At 41.6% G+C, this 23,801-nt stretch overlaps 1 protein-coding gene across 3 annotated transcripts in view; it reads left to right on the top strand.

Moving 5' to 3' along the window:
* Positions 1 to 20,981, top strand: part of UBE4B (ubiquitination factor E4B) — a 141,914-nt gene extending 120,933 nt beyond the window's left edge. Inside the window, exons 22-27 of one of the 3 annotated variants that reach the window (XM_004385149.1) lie at positions 3,851 to 3,995; positions 9,904 to 10,038; positions 12,615 to 12,806; positions 18,353 to 18,527; positions 19,130 to 19,276; positions 19,585 to 20,981. In XM_004385149.1, coding sequence (XP_004385206.1) covers positions 3,851 to 3,995; positions 9,904 to 10,038; positions 12,615 to 12,806; positions 18,353 to 18,527; positions 19,130 to 19,276; positions 19,585 to 19,646 — 856 coding nt within the window. In that variant the 3' untranslated portion in view covers positions 19,647 to 20,981. Of the gene's footprint in view, positions 1 to 3,850; positions 3,996 to 4,275; positions 4,352 to 9,903; positions 10,039 to 12,614; positions 12,807 to 18,352; positions 18,528 to 19,129; positions 19,277 to 19,584 lie in introns of those variants that run through there. The other 2 variants (XM_023739408.1, XM_023739407.1) reach the window with 2 other exon arrangements.
* Positions 20,982 to 23,801: the final 2,820 nt, after the last annotated feature.

Raw genomic sequence — 23,801 nt, forward strand, 5'->3', positions numbered from 1 at the left:
ACTTCTACTGCCTCAATTCTGCTCCTATGACTTTCTATTGAGTTGTCTAATTCTGAAATTTTATTGTTAATCTTCTGGATTTCTGATTGCTGTCTCTCTAGGGATTCTTGCAGCCTATTAAATTTGGCATTATGTTTTTGAATAACTTTTTTAAGTTCCGCTATTACTGTGTCTGTATGTTGCCTGGCTATTTCTGCATTCTGTCGAATTTCCTTTCTTATTTCTAGAAGAGTTCTGTATATTAATCTTTTGTATTCTGCCTCTGGTAATTCCAAGAAGTGCTCTTCCTCCAGAGAATTTATTGATTCTTTATTTTGGGGGCTTGCTGAAGCCATCATGGACTGCCTCCTTATGTGACTTGATACTGACTGTTGTCTCCAAGCCATCAATAATTTATTATAATTTTATTTTATGTTTGCTTAGTGAGACCTAGCTTCTTATTTTTGTTTTGTTTTGATATGCCCAAATCGGCTGCTTATGTGCACTGGTTTGATTTTTGACACCTTTTGATCTCTAATGTCCTGTCACCAGGTGGTTAGTTCTGTAACTAAGTATGTGCACCCCGGAGTCCGTTAAATTTTCCTATATGGGATCAGCTCGGGTGTGCAGGCAGTCGGTCACCAAGTGTGTGATGCAGACTCTCACCCCCAGTCCTAGAGAGGCATGGGTGATTGGTGCAGGCACTGGACTCTGGCAGTGGTAGGGGATCACGTGCTGAGCCATGCAGGGGGCTGATGGGTGCCCCTGGGAGTCTGAAAGAAAAGTGTATCCCTATTCTCTAGGGTGAATAGGTAGGTGAGTTTTGCAGCCGGGCTAAGAGCACCCCACTGTGTTGGCTGTAAAGACTCGAGGGCACCACTTTTTCTTGAACTCCTGTAGCAGGTGACTAGGCACCTTAGGAGCTACCACCAGTCCTCAGGACCCTGCTACAGATCGATAAAAGTGCCTGCTTGAGGGGCAGGGCTGTTTCAAGGGTCACAAATCTGCCCGTTCACAGCTGAAGCAGTTGAAGTTAAACTTCAGATGTTTGCCCTGTTGTACTGTGGCAGTGAGGGCTAACGCTGTTGAGATGGGTCCCCACAAGTCTATATAGGGGTGCAAGGCACTCAGAGTCTGCGGATCCCTGATTTCTGTGGCCAGCAAAGGAGCTGTGCCGACCCTGTGTTCCTGGCCTAGGGGAGCCAGCAGCTTGTTTGTTCCCTCTCCAAGGCCAGGAGAATGGGTAAGGGTGCCTTTTGGGATCTACTTTCAGCCCAGTGGACTCCCAGTTCAGAGCAGGGAGGGAGGAGGTAAAATGGAGAGAGGTTTTTCCCAAATGGGCTTTTTTTTTTTTTCAATTACCGCGAAAGGGTGCACGCATGTACTTCTCCTAGCCTCTTGGGAGCTGCTCTTCACTGGTTCGGAGTGTCCAAGCAGAATCTCTGCTTCCGGGTCTCTCTCAATGTGGAAACTGCTTCTCGAGCGTGTGCACAGCACAGCTGTCTGCCTGCTTCACAGCGGCACGACGTGGCGGTGTCTCTGCAGTTTCGCCACCGCGGCTCTAGCGCTCCTCACCTGTTCCAAACGGTCTTCCTCTCCCATATGACTCAGATGGATTTCTTAACCTTGCCGTGTTCAAGGCTGCCAAATGTTCACTTAGAATCAAATCACTTGTTTTTCCAGGTCTTTGTTGTAAGAGGGATATGGGAAGCGTCTAAGTACTCCGTCATGTTGACCACGCCTCTCACCCTTTGGTCTTTGACTGAGTCTTGCTGTCACTTGTTAACCGAGTTCCTAGTTAATGTGTATTATTAATGGAGTAACCATTACTAGATAGCTTTCTATGAAATAAATTCCTTAATTCCTTGTTTCCATGAACTGCTCTATGGTCAGTATTACGTTCCAGGAAAATCCTGGGATGCACTTAGGAGACCAGGCAGGCTCACAGCTTGACCTGCATAGTGTAATTGGGAGGGCTCGTCCTGCACTTTTACTGTTCCTGAAACTGAGGCCTCCTGCCTTGTTCATGGGAAATACTATTCCCCAGGGTGGGCTTGCCATCCCCTAATTACACAGGCATCGATCCTGAAGTGTAGTCCTCTTCTCTCCACTAGTCTGACAGTTACAGAGTCTCTTAAGGGAGGTAGGCCAAGCTGTCTCGGTTCACCAGCAAGGCCCTCTATTGTAACATGATCAAATGGACAGTTCCTTAGATTGGAAGCTTCAGTTCTATAAACTAATATCCTGCTTCATCAATATTACAAGTTTTACTTTTTCTTCAATGTGCCTTTCTTTACAATGTGGAATAACTGTATCAGTAGTCTCTTGCCTCTTGTGTGGGTAATTACTTGTGCTTTCTTTGTATCTTGGTGAGTTTAACCATATTTCTAGTCTGGAACAGTGTTTTGTCCACTTAAAAACATTCAGGGAATGAGCCAAGGGTGTTCTAGTAAACCTGCGATTGGGGGGAGGGGGGATTAGAATTCGCTGGTTTTCTGTGGTGTAAACACTTTCACTGTGGCCAAGTACAAGCTGCCAAGGAATCAGCTCAAAAGTTTCCAGAATATTTAGCAACTCACTATTATGAGCCCCTGAAAGGTGGCTCCAGCACACTACAGAATGAATTAATCACTATTAATTAAAAAGAATAGCAAAATCATTGTGTGATAGATATAGTTGCAAAAAAAAAAAAAAAAAGCTACTGAGGCTGCTTATATACAGCCAAACACTTCATGGGATTTGGTTCCTTGGTTTGGTGGTTTAGGGTCATGGTTTCATGGGACATCTCAGTTCATAGGCCTAATAACATCTTTAGTGCTTCTGTTCTACCCCCTAGTTTGTTGCGTAGTGCCTGGGGTCTTAAAAACTTGCCGCCACAACAAGTGGTCTCTATTTGCCTGGAGCAACAGAGGAAGAATGAGCATCAGGAATAAGAGGAGGATATGGAATGTGTAGCTAATTGCCTCCATGAACAACTGTCTCCTTTGCCATGAGACTAGAAGAACTGGCCAGTGCTCTGCTACCATTACTGAACATTTTGATCAAAGATTCCGTAGAAGAATCCTGATCAAAGGAGGGATAATGCAGAACAGAATTTCAAGTTCTCATGGACTCCAGACTTTCTGGAGCCATGGAGGCTGGGTGAACCCCTGAAACTATTGCCCTGAGATAAACTTTAAACCTTAAACCAAAAATATCCTCTGAAGTCATCTTAAAAGCAAACAGTAGTTCAGCATAACTGATAAAGAATGTATGCCTTGAGCATTATGCTCTTTCAAGATCTATATGGAGTCAAATTGACAACAATACTCAAAAGATTAGATAGGAGACTTAGGTAGAGGTGAGTTTATGTTAATGGTGGAGGAACAACTCAGAAAATGAAGGTGAGAATGGTTGCACAACTCGAAGAATGTAGTCACTGTTACTGAACTGTACTTGTAGAAATTGCTGAATTGGCTTATGTTTTGCTGTGTATATTCTCAACAACAACAACAAAATAAATTTTTTGAAAAAAAAATTACAGCTCAAAAAACTCTATGGAGCAGTTCTATTCTGTAATACCTGGGTCGCCATGAGTTGGAATCCACTCCATGACAACCAACAGCAACAAAATTATTGACTTGGTATATATTCTGCTGTGTATATTCTCAATAACAACAAAAATAAAATAAGTTATTTTTAAAAAAAAGAATAGCAAAATCTAACAGATCCAGTAGTCCTTGAACTCTCTGGTACCTGAGTTATGCTGAGGTTGTCAAAGCTTTAGAACGAGTTAGCTGGCACTCTGGGTGGAGGCTTATTTTCTGGGATCTGCTGCCATGTTTTGCTTCAGGGAGATGTATGACCATGTACAATGTAATTGCCTTTTCAGTTCTGGGAAGCAGTTTGTTCGCTATATAAACATGTTGATAAATGACACGACGTTTTTGCTTGATGAAAGCCTGGAGTCTCTGAAGCGGATCCATGAAGTACAAGAAGAGATGAAGAACAAAGAGCAGTGGGACCAGTTGCCCCGGGTGAGGACACAGTCCCAGAGGCTTTGGCAGCTGTTCAGGGATTCTGCCTGTGGACACGGACAGAGCTCTGGTTCAGGCGCTGCATATATGGTTCTGATAACTTTAGATCTGACTTTTTCCACCTATGGGCTGCCATGAAGTTATAGCCCAGGTTTGGAATAGAAGAATATTCACACAGTTGATCTAAAGCTAAGAAATGAGTTGAGAAGCCCTTTCAAAATATGTCCTGAAAACTTTCTTTGCCTCTTTAATTTTAAAGTTTGTTTTTTGTTTTTTTCAGAGAAGAGCTTTTATTGTCTGAATATATTGATTAAGATTTGTGGAAGTAACTGAGATCGAAAACTGCCTGCTAGACAAGAACTTAATTACTCATATGGTCTTCTCTAGACAAATATATGAATCACTCAGCATTCTGGGTTTGTTTCCTTTTAATTGAAACAATTAATTCTATATTCAGTTACTAATAGAAAAAAAAGGGGCCCTGGTGGCACAATGGTTAAGTACTCGGCTGCTAACGAAAAGGTTGGCAGTTCATACTCTCCCAGCTGCTCCTCGGGAGAAAGACCTGGCCATCTGCTCCCATGAAGATTACAGCCTAGGGAACCCTATGGGGCAGTTCTACTCTGTCACATGGGGTTGCTATGAGTCGGAATCGACTCAAAGACACCTAACAACACCACAACAATAGAAAAGAAGCCCATTTTGCCAGGTTCTATGAGAAATCCATGCTGTTCCCATGACACTGCCCTTCCCTGACATTTCTTTCAGCCATTTAGATGGATCCTGGATCAGTTACCAAGTCCTTGATAGCTACTGGTGATGTCATATGTTGGTTAGTTCTCTCCCTAGTGTTGTCGGGCTCAGAATCAGAACTGTTTTCCAAAGGTAGTCTTCATGTAAATGTAGAGAGGGCTACTTTTTCTTTACTTGCAGTAGCATTCCCAGAATGAAAATATTGTGTCAAGGTTATAATGTTTTGGAGTCAAAAAGTATCTTAAAGATCTTGAAGCAAATTGAGGGAATGTTTTTCTTTCCAAGTACTCCCGAAGCTTTGATGGAAATTTTACATCTTGTTGTAACCAACGTACTTAAACTAAAAACTTAAAAGTACCTTACCAGAGCTTCCTCCCGGATCCATGAATGCTGGATTTCTTCTATGTCCATGCCACTATGCTCCTTGAGCCCCTCTGATTGTAATTCTGGACGTAATGCCACATCTTCTCCTGTTTCCTTGGCAGTGGACTGGCACCCTCCAGAATCTGTTTTACCCACTACCCCCATGTGCATTTCTAAACACACAAACCATTTTGCTACTGTTCCTCAAAAACCTCCCATAGCTCCCCAACACCCATAGATTGGAGTCAACCCCTGGCCTGATGCTCTCAGAGAATAACCCTGTTGTCTTTCTGAGAGATCCTTCCAAACTTAACGTCTGATGCTGTCATTTGGCACCAATCTGGACCAGTCCCCAGTTCCTCTCAGAACCAGGCAAATAGATGAGCCATAGTTGAAAGAGCCCAGCTTTGGCGTCCAGGGCACATGGGTTTGAGAACGAGCATCGCCATGCGTTAAAAATTACTTCGTCTCCTCTATGGACAAACCAAACTCCCTAAGAGACTGAATTACTGGGCTGAGGGCTGAGGGCTGTAGGCACCATGGTCTCAGGGAACATCTAGCTCAATTGGCATAACATAGTTTATAAAGAAAATGGTCTACATTCTACTTCGGTGAGTAGCATCTGAAGTCTTAAAAGCCTATGAGCGGCCATCTAAGATATGCCTCTGGTCTCACCCCTTCAGGAGCAAGGGAAAATGAAGAAAACTAAAGACAGAGGGGAAAGATTAGTCCAAAGGACTAATAGACCACAACTACCATAGCCTCCACCAGACTGAGTCCAATACAACTAGATGGTGCCCGGCTACCACCACTGACTGCTCTGACAGGGATCACAGTAGAGGGTCCTGGACAGAGCTGGAGAAAACTGTAGAACAAAATTCTAACTCAAAAAGAGACCAGACTTACTGACCTGACAGAGACTAGAGAAACCCGAGACTATGGCCCCCGGACACCCTTTTAGCTCAGTAATGAAGTCACTCCTGAGGTTCACCCTTCAGCCAAAGATTAGACAGGCCCATAGGACAAAACGAGACTAAAGGGGCACACCAGCCCAGAGGCAAGGACTAGAAGGCAGGAGGGGACAGGAAAGCTATTAATAGGGAACCCAGGGTCGAGAAGGGAGAGTGTTGACATGTCATGGGGTTGTTAACCAATGCCATAAAACAATATATATACTAACTGTTTAATGAGAAGCTAATTTATTCTGTAAACCTTCATCTAAAGTACAATTAAAAAAAAAAAAAAAAAAGCACTTCATCTCTTTCCTCATCCATAAGTCGCAGATAATACTTGCCTTGCAGGAAAGTCACAACGAAAAATGATAGATGGAAAGTACATAGCTCAGGACTGACCCAGAGTAGGTGCTCATATGAATAGCTAGTGTTTCATTTACTTTGAGACACCCCTTCTGTCCAAAATGCTCTACTTTCCATCCTTATGTATCAAAATCCTCCCCATCGTTTGAGTAAGATCTTATCCAAATGCCCCTCATGATTGGCCTTCCCCAAACAGTGTAGCTGAACATTCACGCCTTTCTGTATACCTCTGTAGCACCCACTTCGTGATGTTTATATGCCAGCCTGTATGGTAGATGTTAGGATACGGATCTGGAACACACTGTCTTATTCATAGTCAGTGCTTAATAGCATTTGTTTATGAGACAACTGAACATATACTATTGATTTTCCTGTGTTAATGGAAGAAAGAGAAAGGCACAAATATTCCCTAACAATTGCTATTTCAGAAATAATTTTAGTTTGACTTTGAAGTCACTTCCTACCTCCCACCTCCCTGCCTGCTCTTCCTTATCTCCCCGACCTCTCAGTGGAGGACTCCAGCACTCAGCACAAAGGCTTCTCTTTCCTCACTCGTTTCCTAGGTCAGTATTTCTCAGTGAAGGTGCCAGTTGGAATTTTGCGTGAGTAACTCTTTATTATAAGAGACTGCCCCGTACGTTGCAGGACATTTAGCGTATCTGGGTCCTGCCCATTTAATGCCAGTGATGCCCCTCCTACTCCCAGTCATCAGGCAACCAAAATCACCCCCCTACAAGGCCTGATGCCCCAGTTGACAATCACTGCTAGGTGATCTCATCTGTTATAAGTCTTTAAATATCTGTAGTCTCAAACTCCCAAATTTATCCCCCAAGCTCAGACTTCTGACTCTAGACTCATATAACCAACTGTTGACTCACTTCTCTACCTGGTGTAATAGATATCTAAAACTCAACTTGTCCAAAACTGAACTCTTGATGTCCTCGAAACCTCCTTGGTAAATCAGCCCAATCACAATAACTGGCAGCTCCATTCTACTAATTGCTCAGACCCACCACTTTGGAATCATTTCTCTGTCTCTCTCTCTCTCTCTCTCACTCTCTCACTCTCTTTAAGCAAATGCCTCTAGGCTCTATCTTAAAATATATCCACTGTCTAACCACTTCTTAACCACCTCCAGGCTACCCTCATCTCTTACCTGGATTATTGCAGAAGTCCCTATTTGTTCTCCCAGCTTCCCCCCTTTTCTCCCCAAGTCCACAGTGCAGCCAGAGAGATGCCATTAAAATCTCCATCCACTCATTATCACCAATCTGTTCAGAACCCTTCAGGGCTTCCCTTCTCACTCAGAGTCTAATCTCAAGTCCCAAGTGTGGCCTACAGGGTGCTGCGGTACCTGCCCGACAGTACTTCTCTGCCCTGTCCTACCTGTCTCCCCTCTTCACTCACTCTACCCTAATCACGCGTACTTCCTTGCTCTTCACAGACCTGCGGGCCTTTGCACTTGCTATTCCCTCTACCTGGAACACTGCCTGCAGTTTTTTGCTGATTCATTTCCTTCAGATAGCCACTTAAATGTCACCTCCTGTATTAGTTTCCCCAGAGCCTTCGTAACAAAGTACCACAAATTGAGTGGCTTATAAGAACAGAGGTTTATTGTTTCATAATTCTGGAGGCTGGGAGTCAGAAATCTGGGTATTGGCCGTGTTGATTCCTTCCAGAGGCTTTGAGGGAAAATCTATTTCATGCCTTTCTCCCTGATTCTGGTGATGGCTAGCATTCCTTGGCGTTCCTTGGGATCACTCCAATCCCGGCCATCTTAACATGGCTTTCTTCCCTCTGTCTGTGTCTGTGTCTTTTCTCCTCTTTTGTAAGGACCCAAAAAACCAAACCCATTGCTGTCAAGTCGAATTCTCATAGCAACCGTATAGGATAGAGTAGAACTGTCTCACAAGGTTTCCAAGGCAATAATCTTTATGGAAGCAAACTGCTACATCTTTCTCCCACCGCGGTGGGTTTGAACTGCCAACCTTTTGGTTATTGGATTAGGACCCACCCTACCCCAGTATGACCTCATGTTAATTGAAACATCTTCCAAGACCCTATTTCCAAACAAGGTCACATTCACAGATACTGGAGGTTAGAATGTCAACGTATCTTTTTGGGGGACACAGTTCAATCTGTAACACCTCGTCAGAATGGCCTTCCCTGACTACCCTTTCCAGAATAGTGTTCCCTGACCTCAGCATCACTCTTTCTCCCCCTTACTCTGCTTTATTTTTATTCATTACCATTAGACATATTGCATATCTGTTTGTTATTGTCTCCCTAACTGGAATCTGCTCCATGAGGATAGGAAGCCTTATCAGTCGTGTTTCTGCACTCAATCACCAGTGCCTAAAGGAAGGCCTGGCATGTAGAAGGCACTAGATAATCTTTATTGAATGAATGAACGAGACACTCATACATTTAGATAGTTCACGCCTTGCTGTTCTTGTGCCTTTCCTGGTGTAGTCTTTCTTTCAATAGGCTCATTCTTGACCAAGGAGTACCGAGGCTCAGGCCACCCAGTGTCATTGCAGAGTCTCCATCAGACACCAACAGAAGCACAGCACTTACCCTGAGGGCACTCATTTGGCAACTTCAGCTATTCCTGCTGTTTCTTTCCCTACTCCCACTCCTACCCCAACAAAAAGTGAAAAGGCCTCTGAGTAGATGTAAGATTTTAAGTCTTTACTGATGTTTCTGTATTTTATCCATCTCAGAGGCTTCAGGGCTCCACCTTATTTTACCCATGAGTCAAACACACCTTATTATCTTGTTTCCTAGCCCATGGCAGAATGGAAGGAGGAGGACGGTGCCAGAGGCAGGCATACTGACAGTTGTAAGAGGTGACAGCCTAACAGTGTGGAAAGGCAAAATTCAAAAAGCCCAGTGATCTGGAGGCACTTGGTGTAGGGGTTAAACCTATATACTTCAGTACAATGAATGCATTACAAGTTTTAAAAATAATGATGACTAAGTAAAAGTTGTTGTTAAGGGAAGTGAACTAGCGTTTATTAAGCACCGAAGTACAATGAGAGATTCACTTCTCTCATCCTGCATGGACGTTACGGCGACATCTTTTATCATTGAGGAAACTGAGGCTCATGGAAATTAAATAATGTGCCAAGGCCGCACAATTCAAAGCTCTTATGGCACTGGAACTCAGAACAGCCTGACTCCAAGGTTTTTAGCATGAAAACTCTTTCTGATGTACCTTCTAGCAATAAAATATATAATACCTTTTAGGAAAATTTATATCCAACATGATTAAAGAGTTATGATGTAGAAAGGAACAAGCTTCAGTTAGCTGGAAAATTCACTGGTGTGAGTTGTGGTACCATTCTCTAAGCGTGTTGGCCTCATTACACACTTGTCCAGTTATGAGCTGACTGTGTTTTTCCTTTGCGCTTGGTGTTTTGGTGAGCTGATAAGTAGTACTGAGATTTATTTGGTGTCTGTTCTGTGTTTTCTAGGATCAGCAGCAGGCCCGTCAGTCTCAGCTTGCTCAGGATGAGCGTGTTTCGCGCTCTTATCTTGCCCTGGCAACAGAAACTGTGGATATGTTCCATATCCTTACCAAGCAGGTCCAGAAGCCGTTCCTCAGACCAGTGAGTAGAAACTTTTGGACGTTTGTTTTGTCTATTGGATCACACCTTTAGACTCTATCACTTATAATTTAACATAGTTGTTGAAATCATGGAAATTTCAGCTTCACAGTCACTGATAGGTAAAATTCTGTTACTGATTTTGTGCCTAGTTATGCTAATTAATACACAAATGCTGTTTCTAGACTGAGGTGAATGTGTCTAATCCCACTGCCCAATCTGCAGTCATTCCAAGATGACTTAATTCACTTTCTCTTTAGACAGCACATTGGATTGTTCATGTTGAAGCTGTGACATATTTTTTCATTATTGATTTATGTATTTTATTTATAGGAAGAGTATACGGTGGCATCAGTTGGAAGTTGGAGTATATGATAATCAATTATTTCTATTTAATATATAAGTGTTTCTACTTACTGTGTAAGATCTCTCATTTCTCTTAGATATAGCTTTGTTACACTCAGGAAACCAAAGGTTAACGAGAGCCATGATTAGGGTTTATGGTAGATCAAAGGTAGTCAGAAAGTTTGACCTTGACATGATTAAGAAGACCTAGGTCCTATTTCTAAAATTGAAACTAAGCAACATAACTGAGATCCCTGCCTTGCTTTGACCACTCACACCAGGCAGTTAGAAGCTTTATGGTGAGGACTGCACAAAGGTAGTGAGGAAAAGAAGAAAGGTGCCTGAGATACAGTAGTTATTTGGCTACGTGGAGACAGAGTTTACAATGGAATATAGTTCTACTATATACTATTTCCTCATGTTTTCTATATTTACTCTTAACCTTTGTCACATGATTTGTTTTATTGTCACCAGGAGAGGCATTATTGCCACACCCTTGCCTGTGTACAACTCAAGAGATGAGTCTCCTGCTCTCTTTTCATTCTCCAGCTTGTGTCTCTTTATAAACAAATTTGAGTACAAGAGCAGTAAGACATGAAACAAAATAGAGCTCACTATTCAAAGCATAAGAACACCACAGCTAATTTAAACAAGATAGTTCAGATACTTGCTTGCCTTAATGGTTTGCAAAATGACATTTCTTTAAACTTTTTCTGTAGAGGCCAGATAACAAATAGGTAAGGCTTTGTGGGCTACATGGTCTCTATTGCAACTGTTCAAGTCTGCTGTTGTAGCACAAAAGCAACCATAGACAATACATGAACGAATGAATGTGACTGTGTTCCAATAAACCTTTATTTATAAAAACAGATGTTGGGCCACATTTGGCCCATGGGTAGTAGTTTGCCAGCCCCTGCCCTGAACCATGTTTTACTGTAAGTTCAGTGACTCTAATGGTAATGGCATTTGATTGTTAGAAGGTAGGAAACTGAAAATTTGAGATTAAATCATGAGAAGCCTATTTTTAGTTCTAAATTCTTCCTTTTTCAAAGTAATTATTGAAAACTAAGCCTAATTTTTTCATGTCAATTAAATTTAAGTTTTTTTTTAGCCTTGAGCCATCAATAAGGAGCCCTAGTGGTATAATGGTTAGGCACTCAGCTGCTAACCAAAAGTTTAACTGTTCGATCCCACCCAGCAGCTCCATGGAAGAAAGACCTGGCAATCTGCTTCCGTAAAGGTTACAGCCAAGAAAACCCTATAGGGCAGTTCTAGTCTGTCACATGGGGTCACTATGATTCGGAATCCACTCAGTGGCACCTAACAACGGCAACAACGAGCCATCAACACACTCTGCCTCTGGCCTTCTGCCCTTGATCTTGGACCTGTGCCTGCTTTGATTTTTCTGCTCCCTTCTTCCTTCCCTTTGCTGCACCATTTTTTTGTCTACTTTATTGGCTGCCTCAAAACTCTCCCACTTCAGAAACCCTTAAATGACCAACTCTGTCCTAATCTGATTGCTCCTTTATTTTACAACTTCTTAACACTTACACCTAAGCCAAATGTTCCTATTTCATGTTTGCTTAAGGCAGTATGTACCCAACTGCAGTGTGTATTGTATATTCTTGTTTGATTATTACATATTGTTTTATCATTGCTTTCTAGTTGTTTCATTTAAGTTTGCATTATCTCACTGGTGAGATTTCAAAATTTTCAAGACATAAATTTTATCTTCTACTCATTTGCATTTCTGTCCTCATTGTATTTGATAAATAAGAATGACATACATTGTCTAAAGTCAGGGACTTTTGAAATTTATGAAAAACAGTGTATTGAATGATGGCTGAAAGAGCCTACACAAACACTTTTGTGACTTGTATTATGATGATAGAATTATGAATAGTTTTTTCTTTTACCTGTTTCATGGAATGATACTTGTTTTTGTAATTAAAAGATGAATTTAAAGAAAAGGTTGCCCGATGTCACTATATAAATATTCTATCAGCCTGCAGCCTTCCATTAAGTATTACAATTATCAGATTAGAAATGGACAGAAAAGAAAATATTGAATAGAATGTTGTCCTTCTCCAACTTATAATACACGACACATAAAAGGGACTTTTTGAAGATTCATCTAGCTGATTCCTCTTCCTTCACTGAAATGGGAGTTTTTTTTTGGTCCTTCTCACTTGTCTCAACGGCATGAATTGTCCTAATATCTTATGATTTCCTAGGAACTTGGACCCCGATTGGCTGCAATGCTGAACTTTAATCTTCAGCAACTCTGTGGCCCCAAATGCCGTGATCTGAAAGTTGAAAACCCTGAGAAATATGGCTTTGAACCAAAGAAGCTGTTGGACCAACTGACCGATATATACTTGCAGCTGGACTGTGCTCGCTTTGCTAAAGCCATTGCTGATGACCAGGTCAGTGTCCAAGGGACAAAGAGGCCATCTTGGGGGAGGGCTCTGGGGTTCCATCTCCTGAACTGGGAGATCTTAGTTTGCTTATCTGCAAATTTACTGGTAGATCCTGTGTAATCACATACCATCTTCCCCTTATCCCACTTGGAATGAAGGAAGGTGATACCTTTCAGTTGTGGTTTGAGAAGTTTTTAGGATGTAAATGACAACAATGGCCGCGTTGGCAGGGGAGCTTGTCTAGTGCAAATGGAGATGCCTTGGTTGTTTCCCTTTGGAAGTACAGGGTTGGGTTTGGCTCCCAAATCTGTCTCCAGTTCATTTCTTGCCTGGTCTTCCTAAGGGCCTACTCAACAAATCCATCACATTCACAGGAAAGCCTGACTTTCTCAGCAAATCTAAACCTACCCAAGTTCCCTGCTTTAGTGCTGCCATTATTTTTGTGGTCTTCTAGGTCAAAACCTCATGTGGTGCTGTGCCCTGTGATCAGATCTGTTTCTTGACCTGGTTTCGTGTTCTTTGTTTTCATAGCTACCAGTGTAGCCCAAGCTACCCCTCCCCAACCTCACTTTGTGATTTTCCAATAATCTCATAAAGGGCTTCCCCTTTCTCCATGTTCTTCTCTCCTGCATCATCTTCAATATAGTAATGGCTAATGCTTATTAACTATATACTAAATTCTAACCACTTTCCATTATTTTCACTCATTCAGTCCTCTCAAAATCCTATGGTGTAGGTTCTATTAAATCCCTCATTTTAAAATGAGGAAACTGAGGCGCAGAGAGGTTACATAGCTTACTCAAGGCCCCAGAGTTAGTATGGGATAGAGGCAGGATCCATGAGCAGGCAGTGTAGTCCTAAACCCACATTCTCAATCTCTCTGCACTTCACTTAAAATTCCTAGAAAGTGCCATGCTTATTTCTATCTTTTTTCACATTATTTATCCAAATAAGGTTAACCATCAGTAGGCATTCTAGAAGTTTCTTTACCCATACCTCATCCAAAGGAATAATGTTAAGATAGAGGAATTATAGGTACTTTTTTTAAAATAACAAGCTTATTCAGATATAACTCACATACGAAGGTACTTTTTGAGATAAACAAGGGATGTGGTCTTGACAGAGTGCCTTTAATGGAAAATAAATACCTATGTGTAACACACTTTTTCCATAGGAAGTAGTGGTAAAAGGGTTAGGAGATTGCAGTTATATTTGGGAGTTATTAAAAGATATACCGTGTCCCTTGCCTGTGACCATGTAATATGGTACATGTTTAGAAAGGGAAGATCAGTGGTAGTCTGCAGTGAGGGAAAGAAAACGGAAGCACTCACTAATGAAGGTAGGTCGTCTGCCTTGGGTAGCAGTAGGGCTGTAGGTGGACTTCCGTAGCCCAACCAGAGATCAGTAGTGTGAAGAGTCCCCTGGAGACTCTTCCATTTTTACTATCTAGAGACCTGGAAGAGTCATTGTTTAGTGTGCTCCCTCTTCTCCTGCTAAGTCTGCTGTGGCTGCCACATCATAAAAGGTTGCCGTAACACAAAGGTTGCCGTGTGGACAAGCAGATCATGCCCAGTGAGACAATAAAAACCAAGTAGGTGATAAAGAAGTGTTCCAAGTTGCCTTTCCTTGGTGACCAACAGAACGTCGACACTGCCTGGTAATGCCTGTGGATTGTGGTGGCGGCCTGTGGAGGCACCTGGCTTGCGTAGACAGCGGTTTTTGCCTAGTGGCACACAGGTGTTCATGAGTGTCTAAATAGCCCTATTCTTCCAGATTCGTAAGGCGAACACACAAGTGCCAGTGACACAGTGGCAAGAGAAACACATTTTCAGTGGATTTTTTTTTACTTCCTTTTACGGTATGTTGTTTGTGGTGTTTGTTGGGCAGTTTCAGTTTTTATTGGTTAATTAGGGACCTGGCTACTTGTTTGTTTTGGAAGAGGACAGAAGGCTAGAAAGCATCAGATGATAGGTAGAATTTTGTCTTCTTTGGAAGCAGTGTTTTTGGTTTGCTTTGGTGTGTTTTGTTTTCCTGGGAAAACAAAGGGTAGATGAAAATGGCAGTTTTGCAAGGAAGGAAAGAGGCTTCTCTCCCTCCATACCAGGAAGGGACTGAAGACCAGTGTCCAGAGGGTGAACAGAGGCAGCAGCATGAAGAACCACTTGCGTCAGTGCTGTGACCTGCATCCGTGGCCACTCTGCTTTTACTGGCAGACTCCAATTCTGTGGGAGACTGAAGCACTGACAATTTGTGGAGCGGTGTCTAACACTATTTTCCATTTAAAAACAAATAAGAAAGAACCCATTGGAAATCACGCTTTCTCCCATGCGGTCTTTCCTAAGCTTCTTCCTCTAATATAGGAGGGAGCGAGGAGGGATGCAGAATATTGAGTCTGCATCCCCTAGATTTCATGCTTATTTTTCTTGTTGAATTTTTTTTTAATTGTGGTGAAATTCACATAACATAAAATTAACCATTTTAAAGTGTACAATTAGTGGTATTTAGTACATTCACAATGTTGCACAGCTATCACCAAAACATTTTCATCTCCCCCAAGGAAACCTCGTACCCATTAAGCAGTTATTCCCCATCCTGCCCCCGCCCCAGCCCCTGGCAACCACTAATCTCCTTCCTGTCTCTATGGATTTACCTATTGTGGATATTTCATATTAATGGGATAATACAGTGTATGACCTTTTGTATCTGGCTTCTTTCACTCATGTTGTAACATGTTCGGAACTTCATTCCTTTTTATGACTAAATTAATACGCCGTTGTATAGATATACCACGTTTTGTTTATCCATTCATCTGTTGATGGACATTTGGGTTGTTTCTACCTTTTGGCTATTGTAAATAATGCTGCTGTGAACATTCGTGTACAATTATTTGTTTGAATACCTGTTTTCACTTTTGGGGGTATATACCTTGGAGGGAATTGCTGGATCATATGGTAGTTCTTTGTTTAACTTTTTGAGGAACCATCAAACTGTTTTCCACAGTGCTGAACCATTTTACATTCCCACCAGCAACATACAAGTGTTCCTGTTTCTCCACATCCTTGCCAACCCTTGTTATTTTCCATTTTTTTAATTATAACCATCCTAGTGGGGATGATATCTCATTGTGGTTTTGATTTGCGTTTCCCTAATGACTAATGATGTTGAGCATCTTTTCATGTACTTTTTGGCCATTTGTATATTTTCTTTGAGGAGATGTCTATTCAAGTCATTTGCCCATTTCTTAATTGGGTTGTTTATCTTTTTGGTGTTGAGTTGTAAGCGTTCTTTATGTATTCTGGATCTTAATCTCTTATCAGATAGTTCTGTGTTTAATTTTGTAACTGCTCTTCTTGCCTGACCCCTACCATGCAGAACTTGAAAAAGCAGCTCAGTAATATGTATTTGGTTGGTTCGTTGATGTCACTGGTCTTTGAAGCTGAATGCCATGTCCCCTTATCATAAATACCCTTTGATTTCTAATAATCCTCACTATACTGATGCATCTTAGAAGTTGACTTGTAAGCAAGCACAAGTCAACTGGTTAAAAATTCATCATCTTTTGATAAATAGAATGGGTGATTTTTTATGATGATAAAAAAATGGGCCAAGAAACAGCTGCTCGTTACAAAAAGAAGATCAAAAAGTGCCTGGTGAAATCGTCTCAATACTGTCTATAGCAGTGCTTCTCTCTGTGCTCCAGTAATTCCCCTGCATTTTTATCCTCCCTACATCTTATTACAGTCTTCCTGCCGTTTGTCTTCTGTGCCCTCCCTGGAGGGAATGGGACTGTGGCTTACCTGGCTTATAATAACTAGATGCCAAATAAAGGGTTAAGTTAATGTAGTATTTTAGGTTCATAAAATATAACAGAGACTCTGTGACCTTTCCTGGGTTCTAGAAGATTTTTGCTAGGCCCAGGCACCCTCCTTGCACTCTTTCCCCTTTTGCCCTTAGTTGCATGGATTAATAAGGGATGTGGGTGTGTGGAGAGAGAAAGTGAGTGTGTGCACTTATTTAGAAACTGGAGTTAAAAGAAGATAGATTGAGGAATTTCAGTCCAGCACTCTGAGAGAACCCAAGTATAGTCATGCACGACATAATGTCCGTTCTGGCAACGTCGGACGGCATATATGTTCGTGATCCCAGAAGGCTGCAGCAGAGTTCAGAAATCCCGTTCGGAGAATGGGACATAGCGGACATAACTGGATGTAGCAAACAAAACAGCTTCGCTCACCCAACACGTGTTTCTCATGTCTCTTGTCTACAAAGTGATTGTGCTGCAAAGTGTATAATGGTACAGTACATATATAACCTATAATACATATATGTCTTGATAGTCATGATAAACGCCTATGTTACTGGCTTATATATGTACTGTACTGTATTTTCTATTGTTATTTTAAAGTGAACTTTCCCTACTTAGAAATAAAAAATTTACACGTAACAGAGTATGCTTCTACTCATAGGCAGCAGCATCCAATCTCATGTATCACGCGTCCCTTGAGTGTTGTAGCATTATCTCTCGGTTTAGTTTTCTTTTGAAAATATTACTGTGAAGTGCATCATGGCTCCCAAATGCAGCAAAACCAGTGCTAGTGATAGCAGCAGTATCCCATATAGCTTCGCTAAGCGTATAGTATGATCACACAACATCCAAATCACATAACATTCTATTTCACAGAATGTATCATGGACGTTAAATGATGCATGACTGTACTGAGATGACTTCATACAATAGTTGTTGATGTGAATCCACAGATGTAAATCACGGGTCACATTATTGCGAGCAAAAGCTCAAGGGCATCAATAGTGTAAAGCCCTGGTACCGACAGTACAGCCTAGAAAACCTATGGGGCAGTTCTACTCTGTCACGTGGGGTTGCTGTGTCGAAAGTTAACTTGATGGTTCTCAACAACAACAACACAAGCTGGTAGGTGATAGAGCCAGAATTCAAATCCAAGTTTGGCTGGATCTGTGGTTGACACTTGTCCTTTAAACCCCCGCCCCTCTAGTGGACTTAAATTGTGTCTGCTCCCAGGCCTGTTCACACCTTCGTCTGGGTGGTCTAATGTCAGAGGAGCCCTGGCTTTTGATGGTGTCAAACTAAATCATCTTAAAGAAGGATTGGTAGTGAATGGGAGAAAATGCCTTTCAAGTATGAACCGTACTGGGTTGTTTTCACACGTTTGCCTTCAGAGAAGGAGCTGAAATGTCCACCTCCTCATACACCGCTAGGGCACAGTGCCCTGCAAGCAGTGAGATAGATTAGATGCCCTTTCTTCCTAATATCTAATCTTGAGTAGAAATGGCATACTTGCTGTAAAAAATCAAAAATCTCCCCTGATTTGTCGCAGTCCCAGAGGTAATGACCTTTACAGTTTGACGTGTATTATTCTAGTCTTTTCTGTGCATTTATAGTTTTAGGGCTTTTTTAAGAAAAAGAAGAAGGAAGAAGATGCACACAAATGGATCATACAAAGGATATTTTCTGCAGCTTGTATTTTTCCACTTAAAGTATATGCAGTCCTCACATTGCCTTTCTTCATTTGCAGAGATCCTATAGCAAGGAGTTGTTTGAAGAAGTGATTTCAAAGATGCGGAAGGCAGGGATCAAATCCACAATAGCAATAGAGAAGTTTAAGCTTCTCGCCGAGAAGGTAGAAGAGATAGTAGCCAAGAACGCACGTGCAGAAATCGACTATAGTGACGCCCCCGATGAGTTCAGAGGCAAGTGAAAGCTGCTGTTTTCAATGCAGAATTCGTTGATTGGAGTCAAATTAAAAAATATAACATTAAAAGGGTGCATTCTGTGCTTTGAACTTTTTAATGGCATGCTGTAGTTGCTTTCTAAAACACTTTCTCTGAAATTGCATTTGCCTAATTTTAGTTCATACTGTAAATTAAAAGAAATATGAAGAAAGTCCTTGGCCAGAAATCAAACCAGATAACAGCCCTGAAGATCCCAAGGGCAGCATCGCCTTTGTAGGTGGTGATTCATGTTATCAAAGACGTGTGAGATAAAGGATCCTAGCCTGCCATCTTCTCTTGTGAGGGCCTGCCACTGTGTCCATCCCTAGTCTGTCTTCTCTATTCTTTCCTTCCAGCACCAGCAAACAAAAGGCTACTTTCCCATCAACAAGAGGCAATGTATATGCCTTTATCTAATGCTGATTTCATCCTAAACTCAGGGACCTAGTAGGGGCCATTTGATTGCTCTTCCTATGGGTATATTTTCACCGATAGGAGAGGATTTGTTTTGTTTTCTTTTTCAGTTTCAGGCTCTATTATTTGATTAGAGTTTGGTTTATGAAGGATCTTTGTCCCTGCAGACCCTCTGATGGACACCCTGATGACTGACCCCGTGCGGCTGCCCTCTGGCACCATCATGGACCGTTCCATCATCCTGCGGCACTTGCTGAACTCCCCCACGGACCCCTTCAACCGACAGACGCTGACAGAGAGCATGCTGGAGCCAGGTAGGGAGGGTGCAGCTGGGGTTGCAGTGCTGATATCAGGACCAAGAGGTTAAACCAAAATTGTACACCAGAGATGAATCAAAAGGGAAATTTATCAAATCCAGAAACTACCTAGTCAGCGACACTTTTTTCTTCCCCACTGTAAAATTCGGGTCTTTCCTTTTCCAGTTCTATTCCTTCTGCAGTCCTCAGCTTAACGTGGAAATGAGTGGCCTTTTCTCTCCATTTATACAGAATTCCAAGCCTCATTTCTCAGGAAGAACCCTCCCATCCGGGGCCTTAACCCTGCTTTCCTTTTCTTTCCTCAGTGCCAGAATTGAAAGAACAGATTCATGCCTGGATGAGAGAGAAACAGAACAGTGATCATTAAACCGTCCCTCTTGCTCACCCCCTGCTTGAAACAGCCAAGGCCAGTGAGGCAAGCAGAAGCAGCATTGGTGGCGGAAATGGTGTAAAAACGTTGGAGGCCAGATGTGGCCAAATACACCTCGTGCCCACCCTGAGTGACCAAACAGTAGAGACCTGAAAGGACGTGACGAGAAGAGGAGCCCAATTCCTGTACATATATTTAAGTGACAAACACAGTCAAAATGTCGAGGGACACATGTTATGATTGATTGCTTGTGTAATAAAGCACGTCCTTCACATGTCATCATTTGGGGCTTTTGCAACTGAAGTCTTATAGCAATGACGAGTGGGTCTGGGCAGCATCTCCTTCATCTGTTAGGGTTTTTTTTTGTTGTTTTTTTTTTTTAAACCCAATATCCGTTGATTTGATTGTGATTAGAGAACTTTGGACATTTTGCTGCTAAATAATCTACCCCCACCCCTCCTCCTTCCTGACCCTACTTGCACTGCTGTGGATTTTTTTTTTTAAGAGAAGCAAAAACAAAAATAAACTCCCTTCCCTGGCCCTCCAAACATATATTCTGTGAGATAACTGTGCCTGCAACAAAGTGTTAATCTGGGATCGTATTTTTATATCATATTCACATATTTGTTTTTTTAATTGGTGTTAGATGACATGATTAATAAAAAAGGCAAGATATTTTCAGAATTTGAATTTTAGTTTTTATTTTTATTTTTTTTCTTTTGAAATGTCCCTCTTAAATTTTTTATCCTGAACGAAATAAAGAGAATCCTGCTGCTCCGGTCCTTATAATAAGCACTCTGTTAGGACTCTAAAAAACAGCTGCAGCACAGGGGGTGTTTAAGTATATCAGGACTTTCATGAGTTATCTTTTTTTGGGGGGAAGGGGTGGTTTTTTTTAATGCTATATGACAGTTCTAAACCTTTACAGTTGTCCTGTGAGGGAAATAAATTCCTCGACTATTGAGACTGTGAGTTAGAAGCAGGGTCATTTGTATGATGTGTCCTTTGGGGCTTGGCCTTACCAAAGCAAAAAAGGGTGCAAGAAATGTGGAAGTAGGTCTTTATTTCAACACACGTGTGCATACACACACATACACACACACACACACACACACATCTACCTTTTCGTATTACTGCTCCCTACTTAACATACTTGAATTCTCGAATTTCCTTTGGGGTAAAAAAGGATTTGAAACCATAAAGTGTTTTAAAGAAATTAAGTCTACAAAAACATACTTTCTTTTTCTTTTCCTTTTTTCCCCCTTCTGCAGACAATGTCCTCTGTTCAATTCCTAACTCAAACTACAATAAATGGTGATACACATTCGGAAGGAATCTTCTTTGAGTCTCTTCTTTTTTTGGAGTGGGCAAAAAGGGGTGCATAAAGAACAAGGGCCAAAGAAGTCTGCTTGTGGCCAATTGTCTTTTCTGGAGCCAATTAGGGGTTGCTATTTCTAAAATAAAACTTTCTTGTTTGTGTCATTCTTCATGCTACATTTGCTTCTCATTTTTACTGTTTGCTGGTTTGAGGTGGTAGAGCTTTGTCATGTTCAACCTTCTGCCCTGCTCAGGTTGTTACCCTGTCTCATTACCTTCTCCCTGGCCTACAAGATTCTTATTCAGGTGCACCCCAGTTCATAAGCATTTTCTTAGGCACTCCAGTTTACAAAAGCATTTCTACCAACTCATGTAAAAATAATAATAGCAGGGAGCACTTACACAGTATTTACTATATGCTAGGTGGAGTTCCTGAGTGGCACAAATGGTTAAGCACTCAACTACTAGCTGAAAGGTTGGCTGTTTGAACCCACCCAGAGGCACCTCAAAAGACAGGCCTGGCGATCTGCTTCTGAAAGGTCATAACCTTGAAAACCCCATGGAGCAGTTCTACTCTGCACACATGGGGTCACCATGAATCAGAACCAACGCAACGGCAATTAACAACAACATGCATGTATGCGTGTGTATAAACCCCCACTCCTCACTTGTCAACATAGTTAGGTTCCAAAGACGAGGTAGGTATGCAGAAATGGAGGATGACTATATCATTACATAACTGCCAAATTACATCATTACATAACTGCCAAGCCACTGAGGATCGTGGCCCAGCCAAGGTGACACATAACCATCACAGCCAGCGTTACTCTTGCCTCGCACCTCAGCATTTGTTACTGCCAGACATACATCAATAATGTGCAAAATAGCCAGATAGTAGATTTTTACTTTGTCGTAAATGTGAAATGTTGGATAACAAAATAGACAGTAAGTGAGGAGAAGGTGTAATAACTCAATGTATATATTATATATATACATAGACATGTATAGTTACACTGTTTACTGGCTGCTGTGCTTAATTTTGTTTTTTATCTCAGAATGGGTGTTGTTTTTCTCCTCTCCATCCGAATTGTAAACTCTTCCGAGGCACAACTTCTGTGAAATAATTTAATCCCCCAGCCATCCCCCATGAATACAATAGGATGCTGCTTTATGCCTCCTCCATATGCACTCCTTTTGAATATTCGGAATTCAGAGCTTTCAAGGACCTTCAGCCAGACAGGGTGCAGATGTAGCTTGTCTCCTGCCTGTCCTGTCTCTAAGGGGAAGATGTTTAGATTTTTATTTTTAGAATCTCAGGATTGCTCTTACTAGAATCTTGTGATTGCCTTCATTCTCTTATGGATATCAAATTTTTAAAATATTTTTAAAGTAAGCCTTCGCTAAAAGGACAATCAAATAGGAAGAAGAATTTGAGAGTCAGATCAGCAGAAGAAAAATGATCCTTGAGCAAAACATGATTAAGATAACTTCTTACTCTTTTTGTGAGTCACTATTGTGTGGGTTTTAGAAAGGAGTCGATTTAAAAAATAAAGTTGATAGAATATCTTTTGAAATAATAGCTGAGCAGGTTATTTTGTCCACATTTTGTAACCTTTGGACTTGGTACATAAAATGGTGAAGTTGACAGTGTTTTTGTTTGGGTGCTAGGTGACATAAACAGTCCCCATCTGACTAAATTTTTGATTGGAGGAAGTATCCACAGCTGATGATGTTGGCATCATCAGCTAGTGTTGGGTTGAAGGAACCCATGCTTGGTGGGTCAATAATAACAACTTGAATTTCTTAAGTGTGTTCTGTGTGCAAACCACTCTCACATGTATTGATTTAATTCTCTCTACAACCTTATGAAAGTTGCTATCCTCATTTTATAGATGTATAAAATGGAGGCTATCGTTATTTATCTGCCCAAGATAAATAACTTGCCCAAGATCTTTTGGCTAGTGAGAGCAGTGGAGCCACTATATGAATCTAGGTCATCTGAGCTTCAGAGCCTATTCCCTTGCCACTACTGCTGTATGTGAGTAATCCAGAATGGTTCAAGTCCAGAATGGTTCAGAACGCCTAAGGAGCTTTAGCAAAGCAGCATAGCATTCTGGAAGAGGCTATGCAACCATGTATCAGCAGCCCATGACTCTAGACCTAACCTTCATTCTAAATAGATAACTTCAATCTCATTGCTTAATTACCAAACATTCACTGTTGAACCCCACATTTTTATCTCCCACTAAAGCCTCTCCACTGCACTGCAGACACAGACATCTCAGACGTCTAAAATGTCCTCATATTTAACACATCAAAAACCTGAGTATACTTCAACCCAAACCTGCTCCTCTTAGTCTCCCCATCTCAGTAAATAGCAGCTCCATCCTTTGAAGTCACTCAGGCCAAAAACCTGGGAGTGACCCTTGACACCTTGGTTACTCTCATCCTGTTTCCAACCTGTCCACAAATCTCTCAGTGTTACCTACAAAATGTACCCCAGATTCAACCACTTTTCACCATGTCCACTGCTGTTAATTTGACCTGAGCCATTGTCAGCTCTCTTGGATTATTTCAACAGCATCATAACTGATCACCCTGCTTCTCCCTTTGTCCTCCTTTCTCAAAACAGCAGCTAGAATGAGCTTGTTAAAATTTAACTAATGGCTTCCCAACCCCCTCAGTATGTAAGCCAAAGACCTTACAATGGCCCAGAAGGCAACACACTCCCACCCCATTATGTTTCTCCTCTATCCCCATTATGTCTCTGGCCTTATTTCCTACAACTCTTCCCCTCACTCCAACCACTCACCCACACTGGGCTCATTGCTCTTG

Source organism: Trichechus manatus, unplaced genomic scaffold, assembly GCF_000243295.1.
Source record: "Trichechus manatus latirostris isolate Lorelei unplaced genomic scaffold, TriManLat1.0 scaffold00133, whole genome shotgun sequence".
NCBI classification, from domain to species: Eukaryota; Metazoa; Chordata; class Mammalia; order Sirenia; family Trichechidae; genus Trichechus; species Trichechus manatus.